The sequence below is a fragment of the Aethalodelphis obliquidens genome, unplaced genomic scaffold (genome assembly GCF_003676395.1).
Source record: "Aethalodelphis obliquidens isolate GAN/ISIS:26980383/991018 unplaced genomic scaffold, ASM367639v1 scaffold477, whole genome shotgun sequence".
In the NCBI taxonomy this organism is placed as follows: domain Eukaryota; kingdom Metazoa; phylum Chordata; class Mammalia; order Artiodactyla; family Delphinidae; genus Aethalodelphis; species Aethalodelphis obliquidens.
The window spans coordinates 594-9,672 of NW_020838391.1; the positions used below are offsets into that span (position 1 = coordinate 594).

A 9,079-nucleotide genomic window follows, 5' to 3' on the forward strand; every position below is an offset into this window, starting at 1 on the left:
TCTCAGAGGTCTCTGAGACTGTCCTCAATTCTTTTCATTCTTTTTTCTTTTTTCTGCTCTGTGGTAGTTATCTCCACTATTTTACCTTCCAGGTCACTTATCCGTTCTTCTGCCTCAGTTATTCTGCTATTGGTTCCTTACAGAGAATTTTTAATTTCATTTATTGTGTTGTTCATCATTGTTTGTTTAGTCTTTAGTTCTTCTAGGTCCTTGTTAAACGTTTCTTGTATTTTCTCCATTCTATTTCCACGATTTTGGATCATCTTTACTATTATTACTCTGAATTCTTTTTCAGGTAGACTGCCTATTTCCTCTTCATTTGTTTGATGCGGTGGGTTTTTACCTTGCTCCTTCATCTGCTGTGTATTTCTCTGTCTTCTCATTTTGCTTAATTTATTGTGTTTGGAGTCTCCTTTTCACAGGCTGCAGGTTCGTAGTTCGCATTGTTTTTGGTGTCTCCCCCCAGTGGGTAAGTTTGGTTCAGTGGGTTGTGTAGGCTTCCTGGTGGAGGCGACTAGTGACTGTGTTTTGGTGGATAATGCTGGATCTTGTTTTTCTGGTGGGCAGGACCGCATCCGGTGGTGTGTTTTAGGGTGTCTGTGAACTTAGTATGATTTTAGGCATCCTCTCTGCTAATGGGTGGGGTTGTGTTCCTGTCTTGCTAGTTGTTTGGAATGGAGTGTCCAGCACAGTATCTTGCTGGTTGTTGAGTGGAGCTGGGTCTTAGTGTTGCGATGGAGATCTCTGGGAGAGCTTTCGCTGTTCGATATTTCATGGAGCCGGGAGGTCTCTGGTGGACCAATGTCCTGAACTCGGCTCTCCCACCTCAGGGGCTCAGGCCTGACTCCTGGCCGGAGCACCAAGACCCTGTAAGCCACTCGGCTGCTAATGCTGGAGGGTATCCTGCAGAGGCGGGGGGTGGCTAGGGCTCGGCTGGGGCTCACGGCCAGGACAAGGATCTGGGAGCAGAAGTTCTCTGTTATTCTTTGAATATTAGATGTAGTGCAGATATACGTTGTGATTGTAAAACGTAGAGTCATTTGCTTTAATAGTTCTCTGAATGTCTTTGGAATTTGACAAGCTTTCCCAGAACACAAGCCTGAAGAGAAAGCCAGTAATAGCCTGCATGTTAAACTGAACTCTCAAGAACTAATTTGGGGCCCACTTTAGCATAGACTAATAGATGATCAACGCCTTAGAGTTCTATTGTATTACCTAGGACAGGGTCACATTTGTTTTAATTACGACAGGAAACATTTTTTGAATGTATGTAGCCTTCGGAAAAAAAAAAAAAGTCTCAGAATTACCTGTCCCTCAACAATGTAACTTCCAAAAGTAACATATTTTGATTGCAAAATGTCTACTTAGGGACAGAATTAGCTGAGTTACTATATGAGATTGTCACCTATTTAGATAGTTAAATGTTGGCATATAGGATCATATATTTTTAAAATATGACCTTAATGTTAGTTAAACTCTTGCTTCTCTCTGAAAGCAGTTAGAGAGCATTGCCAGTAATTGATTCGAGTCATTCCAATTTTGTTAACAGTGCTTCTGTATCATCATGATATCTATATATAAACACAGGTTTGTTTCATTTTTGAATGGGTTGATTTCTACTCAGAAGAATAGAAATTACCATCCATGCTTTGACCTACTGAAAGTAGTCTTTATGGTTCCTCAAAGTTGTTCCAGCTAATCCAGACTTTAGAAATGTTATTTGGAAGCATAAGCATTAATACCATGGGGTAGTATATAGTAATATGGCAAAGAGAACTCAGAACAATATGCTTAGTATCAAAAATATTGAGAGAGTGGATTAGGGGGAAATTTTTATCTTTGCTTTCTTTACAGCTCTGCCATGAAGTAAAGCTTCGGAGGAAAATCAACATGAGTGAACGTGCGATTATTGATCTTGATCGTGAAAAGGCCATTCAAGACAAAATGATGGAATCTTCTCCAAATTATCCCAATTCAAGACAATGTGAATTTACAGGGATGAATCACAGGGATGGTCTGGGGAAGAAAGGTAAAACACAGCAGCGCTTACTCAGTGAAAGGAATCAAATGTGTAAGGAACAAAAAACAATCAAAAAATCAAAAGTAGGGTTAATGGATTCTGTGGCTGCAGACAACCAAAAGGAATGTGAGACCCCGCCTGACCTGAGGACTTCTGAGGAAGAGAACAAGAGGTGCTCTGGTGCCCTCAACACAGTAAGTAAGCCAGGATTGGCCTAGAACTGTTTCTAAAGACATATTTACATTTCAAAGGGCTAACATGCTATTGCTTATATGTATAAAGGCTCTTGAAGAACTTGCCAAAGTTAGTGAAGAATTATGCAACTTTCAAGAGGAAATTCGAAAGCGTTCTAACCACAGAAGGTAGGCTGGTACATCTATGATGATTTTTATGTTGGAAAATCAAAAAGAATGTTGTTTTTAGTTAATGAATCCAAACTTCCTTTAGCATCTAACACTTTGTTAGTGAGAATTAATAATGCTGTTAAAATACGTTATCTTAGGAGATAAAAACTTAAATTGTATGTTTCTCTGTTCACTAATTCTTAAAGCAAATCTTCTAGTTCTCTTTGTAGTTTGACTCTTAGGCGTACTTTACTTTTTTGGTGTTTAGTGAAATACTAACCGTAATAACTTAACAAGTATACTCCAATGGAGTTCTTTTTTATTTTGAGTATTTGGCCAGTGGAAGAGTATACTGGGTTAATCTAGTTAAATACATCTTTAAACTATGTCAAATTTAACAATGGTGTTTTAATTATATAATGATGTTCTACTGAAACATTTTGAGCCATTTATTTTTCTACATTTATTATATATATAATGGAAGCATTCATAATTTTCAGAATAACATATTATAAATATGTACACACATACATATTTATACAGTGCTGTAAAACATGCTCTTTCAGTTCAGAAGCACCCTTATAACTGTAAGGGTAGGTTTTAGCCAAATTGAAAAATAAATTGGAATTCTCTACAAGTTAAGTAAAGATGGATTGTTCTAAGATCACCATTGATCTCCTAGTGGGGCAGTATACTTCTCTTAGAAGCTATAGGAATGTGGACCCTTATTTTTCTTTAGCTTTTTGGAAGCTCAGAGAGAATTTTTGTACTGACTTACAACAGATTTTCTTACCCAACCATGATTTTTACATAATTTTGCCTTCCACTTTTCCACTGAGCTTTTGCCTACTACTCTCTGCTAATGGGTATTTGTCTGCACTTTATTGTAAGCTATCTCGTAATATAAGTTGAAGAGATATAAATGTGATTTATATGTATCAATATGATTAATTAATGTTAATTTGTGAACCCACATTCTTGCAATATTTAGGTTTTTGTTTCAATAATTCTTACTTGCCAATTTGTTTTTACAAACCACACCTGGTATAAAGTTCTCACTGCCACTTATTGCCTTTCGAGAAAAGCTCAAAATCCTTAGTATGTAATTCAAAGTCATTACAGTTTGACCTAATATTTCTCTTTTATTTGCCGTCATCTTTCCCACTTTTTTATATTCCATCCACACCAGAGTACTCACTGTTCCTTGAATAGCCACACTATTTGTACTGCAGCTCTCTTTTGCTTATATGTCCTTTACTCATAAAATTTAAAAAAAGATGATCACTTTTCTTTTATGCCCAAATAACACCTTCCATTTGGTATTGTTCATGTTTGTTTGCGCTTTGATTCAGATTTCTGTCACACTACTTAGAATGTTATTTCAAATTCAAGGGGAGGAGTTTGAGCTCAGAAGATGTTATAAATAGGAATTCAGTAGGCAAAGTGGATATAAGGAAATGGCAAGAGAAAACCTATAGAAGTGGGAACGCCAATAGCAGACACCCAAGAGACTACACACAGTCGAGTCTGAGTGTAGGTGAAGTTTAGGTAATAGAAAAAAATGAGAGATACAGTTAAAAAGGTAGCTTGGGTCAGACTATGTATATAGTGTTGAATACAACACTGAGAGGTGGGCTTTATGCTGCAGTAGGGACTTGAAGTTTTGTACTATGGGATTTATATAAAAATAATGTTTAAGGAAGTTGTGACTCCTTTTCCTATAACAGAATCCATTGCTTTAGCTCCAGTGTCTTTTAAGAGTTTATCGTAGGGCTTCCCTGGTGGCGCAGTGGTTGAGAGTCCGCCTGCCGATGCAGGGGACGCGGGTTCGTGCCCCGGTCCGGGAAGATCCCACATGCCGCGGAGCGGCTGGGCCCGTGAGCCATGGCCGCTGAGCCTGCGTGTCCGGAGCCTGTGCTCCACAAAGGGAGAGGCCACAACAGTGAGAGGCCCGCGTACTGCAAAAAAAAAAAAAAAAAAAAAAGCTTAGCATAAATAAAGTCATCACTAATATACCCTGTTTTATAATTGTCTAGGATGAAGTCAGATTCTTTTCTCCAGGAAACACCAGTTGTAACTAATATGCCTTATGGAGATCACACAATTAACAACAACCAGTGCATTACTCCAACCAGTTTAGAAAAAGAGAAAAAGAAAAATAGAAAGAATCTGAGCTGTACTGATGTTTTCCAAAACAATTCTAAGAAAAAAGGTGGAATTGATAAAACTGATCTGCAAAGAAATGAAACCCCACCAGTTCCTCCTCCAAGAAGTACATCTCGAAATTTTCCCAGCTCATGTTCTGCACAAGCCCATGAAAGTTTGAAGGAAAGTTCAGACCACAATGGCTGGGTGGCCCAAGAAGGTCAAGGCAAAAAGAACTGCAACCCTCATTTCCTGTGGAGGCACGACGAGATGCCTACGCTGTGTCTAAATGAAAGGAAGACTTTGAAAGATGGTATCACAGTTTCTTCTTTGGCACCAGAAACCAAAATAGATAAAAAGCCTTCATGTAATGAAAATGTTGGACTTACCGTGTGGTCATGCGACACTGGGATTGGTGCAAAAAATAGCCCCTCTACACCATGGTTCCAGAAAGCCTGCTCTATTCCCAATAAGCCAAAATATGAAAAGGTGATTCCAGATCACCCTGCTAAATGTCATCCTGATCTTCACATAAGCAATGTCTGTAGCTCCTTGGTGACACAGAGCAGCAGCCCGCTGAGAAGTTTCAGTTGTGGCTTTGAAAGGACTACTAGGAATGAAAAGCTGGCAGCAAAGACTGATGAATTTAACAGAATCGTATTTAGAACAAATAGAAATTGTCATGCAGTACAGCAAAGTCAAAGCTACTCAGAACCACCTGAAGATCTTCAGCCCTCTGATACTTCAATTTCTTGCACGGATAACATCTCAGAAAGTGACAGTGTTTCTGACATTCTGAAAACCAGTGCCCCCATGCCTGTGCCCAGGGAAAATGTGCATGATAATTCCACCAAAAAACCCACAACAGGCCTATTCAGACAAATGCAGGAACACATAAGCCCTAGCAGTTACCGGAATATGCTCCACGAGCATGACTGGAGACCAAGTAACTTGTCTGGCCGACCAAGGTCAGCTGATCCCAGGTCAAATTATGGTGTGGTGGAAAAGCTGCTGAAAACCTATGAGACATCAGCGGGGTCCGCATTGCAAAATTCTAAATGCTTCCAGGCTAATTGGACCAAATGTAATTCTGAGGTCAGTGGTGGAGCCACATTAAGTCAGCATTTTAAAAAGCTCCAAATAGAACAAGAGCTTCAGCAAAAGCCAGCTATGTGTGGAGCACAGCAAGTGAGGCAAGGAGCAGATCGGAAAAAGGTAACTGAGGTGAGAAAGAAATTTAACATATTTTGGTAGAACTGCATCCATATTTAGCAATAGCTCAGAGTTCAGTCAGTTGCCCATTCATGTAAATAGAACGTAGGCACGTGTTTTGACATCTTCTTAGTTCCTTGACCCTTCATTTGTGAATAAATATAAACCTTAGAGTTGTAACTCAACATGAACTTTTAAAAGCATAGTTTTTAAGTCTGGGTTTAGCACATTATAACTTTTATTTAAATTCTGAAATGGCACAACACAATCTAATAAATTAAATTCTTAAGAACCTCAAAAAGATCAAATGTTTGCTGTGTTTCTTTCTTGAAAAAACATTCTGAATGTTCATCTGTTCATTTATAGAATCTTATCCTGTTAAAGTGTTTATATTTTTAAAAGTACGTGGGAGGTATTTATAAATAACTTGTACTTTTCGGTTATTAGCTATGGTTGGTTCAGTCATTCCCAGAATTTGATTCATGTTCTTCCTCAGGGGATTAGTCACATGAATATGAGTTTGTGAAAAAAAATCATTTAAAATAGTGCCTTATGCAGTTCTCTTATTGTGGAGCTAAAAGGCAGTATATGAAAAGAAAAATGATAGTATAGCGTAAAAAAAATTAAGGTCATTATTATTTGTATAAATTCTTTGTGTGGAAATTGCCTGCCCCCCCCAAAAATGGGTATTTAAATAAACTGTTATCCTTTCTTTATTCCAGTTTGCTTGCAAAAGAGTATAATTTTAGAGGAGAAAAAGAGGTTGAAGAGATTTGTGTTTACAATGAAGAGCTATCCATCAGCACATTTTATGCATAATTTATAAAAAGTTACAAGGTGACATACTGTTATAATTAGCCAATGCTTTGAAAATCCTGGTTTTACATAGTGCGATGTATATGCACCATTGTTTTAAACGAGGCAGATTGCCTCCTTCTTGTGTAAGAAATTATTTTTATGAGGCTTTCAAGCCCTACAAAAGTATCAGTTTACATATAGTTTATCAGAAATTTTGCCTGTTTGCCCAAAGTACAAATAATTAATCCTGCTTTTCTATTTCTGTTTTTTTTAGTTGAGCCCATAAATACCTGTAAGGTCCTGTGGCTTCAGATGGGAAATGAAAGCACATATACAATCATCCGCCAAAATTCTCATGAACAAATATTACTAAATATCTCCTATTTTTGTACTGATAGGAGGTTTGGGAAGGGTCCTCTGCTGTCGATCGTTAAGAGTAGTTCTCCATCCCTCCCCCCCAGGAACAGGTTTACAAAAATAAGACTCCAAGGAGAGAAAAAGCAAATACAGGTTACTTTCATAGAAATAAAGGTTGTCCTTACTGCCCGTCTCAGGTGAAAGAGCACAGGCTTTGTTAAGAAGGTCAATAAGAATCAAAGTACAAAATGTGTCATGAAAGCTTTTTAACTGTTTCTTAATGGCAAGAGTCCTAGAATGCTTTTCTTCCATTAAAATAAAAAGAAAGAGAAGTAGGAAGAAATGAAAGAAAGCGAAGGGAAGAGAAGGGAAAAGTTTTCAGTCTTCGGAAGATACCCAAGATAGATCGCAACTCTTTCTTAGCAAATAGAATGAAGTTATATTTTAAAGTATTTTGATGATAATTTTGAAAGTGTTTAGAGATAGTAACAGTGGTTCTTAGTGGAAAAAAAAGATAGCATCAGACAACACATTTGGTGGTTTGTGTGTCTTTTGCTTATGATCTCTAAAAGTATCAACTTGACATAAAATAACTGGACATAAATTAATTCTTCTTTAAATTATTATCTTTAAAAAAAACCCAGTAAAATATCCTAACACTCCACTAAGAAAAACTTTAGTTCTATCATATCAATTTTATCTAACATGAACTTTTGAGTTCTAACATAACATTAACTCATAGTTAGTTCTAAAAAGAAATCAGTTGTATTAAAACTTGTCAGTGTGGAGATCTACAAGATTATCAAATGCCATATTTATAGTAAAAGTGAATTGTTTTGATTAAAACATTCAAGACCAGGAATAGCTTCTTTAATTTTCAATGCTTTTTCTTGCTTGTAAACACGGTAATACAATACATGAATCCTGTAGTTGGGACCCATAATATATTAAGCTCATCGTTGGTGCCTGAATAGTGAGATGAATGTCTTCGTTTGTGTCTTAAGGAATCCGTGGCAGTGAAATGCTCACATGGAAAAGGATTTTCCCGACCTGCTAGACCAGCAAATCGCCGTCTCCCATCCAGGTGGGCATCCAGATCTCCATCGGCACCCCCTGCCTTGCGGAGAACTGTCCACAACTTTCCCATTTCTCTGCGATCAGAAGCATCGATGGTCTGAGTCTCTGGCCTGGATTGCTGGATTACAAAAGTCCCAGTTGCCAAACAGAGTATTCTGAGTGTTTACAACCAATTCTGTCTCTTCTGTATTTTTCAAGATTACTGGGACAATTGAAATCTTAACTTCCCATCAGTCTTCAGTGTTTTTAATCTATGGAACAATTATCCTCCTGTATTTTGATTTTTTAGATCAGAATTTTTTAATGCCATCCTCATTAATTTGCCAATATGATTTAAGTTGAAACAATGTACTATATTGTATATTCCAACTTTCTTGCAAGTGGCAGAAAGCAAGGTTATTTGCATGGCCGTGTGTTTTGTAGGTGCATGTGTTGATATAGGAAGTATCAGTATGTATTTAGATAAGAAAAACTTATGTGCTAGTGTTGACTTTGAAATTATAACATGTATACCTATATATTCTTTGTGTTTATTTAAAATTTTTAAAAATATACAGTATTATTTATATTTTTTATACCTTTTAATAGGTATCCACTTAAGGCTCTTGAGGTACCTATATTAACTAACCACTTCCTTGGTCTCAACTACATACAAAACTAATTATACATATATCTAACGTTAGTAGATTTCTACAGACGACTCATAGTTCCTTAACCCGTATAAAGATAGACTAATACCATTGATCTCCTTGTTTACTCTTTTAAATAAATAAAAGTGTCACAGGTTTAAACAGATTAGCCTTCTAAAGCAAACATAAAATGTTCACAAAAGCTTTGATATATCATTCAGCAGTCTATTGCGGCTTTCCCTGTATACTTGATCCTCAGAGCCAGCATCCTAAGACTGCTTTATAAACGACGTGACTAAACCATGAATTCATTTTGGCAACTTCAGTAACAAAATACCTTAAATAGGATATAAAAAGAAATTCAATTATGCTGAATTCTACTCTTTGGTAAAATTATAGTAAATTTTTGTTCAGCTACTTTATTTGGAGTCCTACATATTGAGAGGTAAGTTATTCACTTTTTCCTTTTTCTAACCTTTCCCCTAAAATTAGTAGAT

General features: G+C 36.9%; 1 protein-coding gene across 1 annotated transcript; it reads left to right on the forward strand.

Moving 5' to 3' along the window:
- Positions 1 to 798: 798 nt before the first annotated feature.
- On the forward strand, positions 799 to 8,505 carry LOC113616774 (uncharacterized protein KIAA0408). The gene is made up of 5 exons (XM_027100148.1): positions 799 to 2,029; positions 2,132 to 2,214; positions 2,303 to 2,382; positions 4,401 to 5,733; positions 7,881 to 8,505. The coding sequence occupies exons 1-5, from the start codon at positions 1,891 to 1,893 to the stop codon at positions 8,052 to 8,054; spliced, it is 1,809 nt and encodes a 602-aa protein (XP_026955949.1). The 5' UTR covers positions 799 to 1,890; the 3' UTR covers positions 8,055 to 8,505.
- The last annotated feature ends 574 nt before the right edge of the window (positions 8,506 to 9,079 follow it).

What these genes read in the sequence shown, in the direction of transcription:
- LOC113616774 (XM_027100148.1), top strand. Translation starts at nt 1,891, where the DNA reads ATGAGTGAACGTGCGATTATTGATCTTGATCGTGAAAAGGCCATTCAA. An exon ending in GGATGGTCTGGGGAAGAAAG is followed by an intron (nt 2,030 to 2,131) that starts GTAAAACACAGC and finishes CTGTGGCTGCAG; the next exon opens with ACAACCAAAAGGAATGTGAG. An exon ending in AAGCGTTCTAACCACAGAAG is followed by an intron (nt 2,383 to 4,400) that starts GTAGGCTGGTAC and finishes ATAATTGTCTAG; the next exon opens with GATGAAGTCAGATTCTTTTC.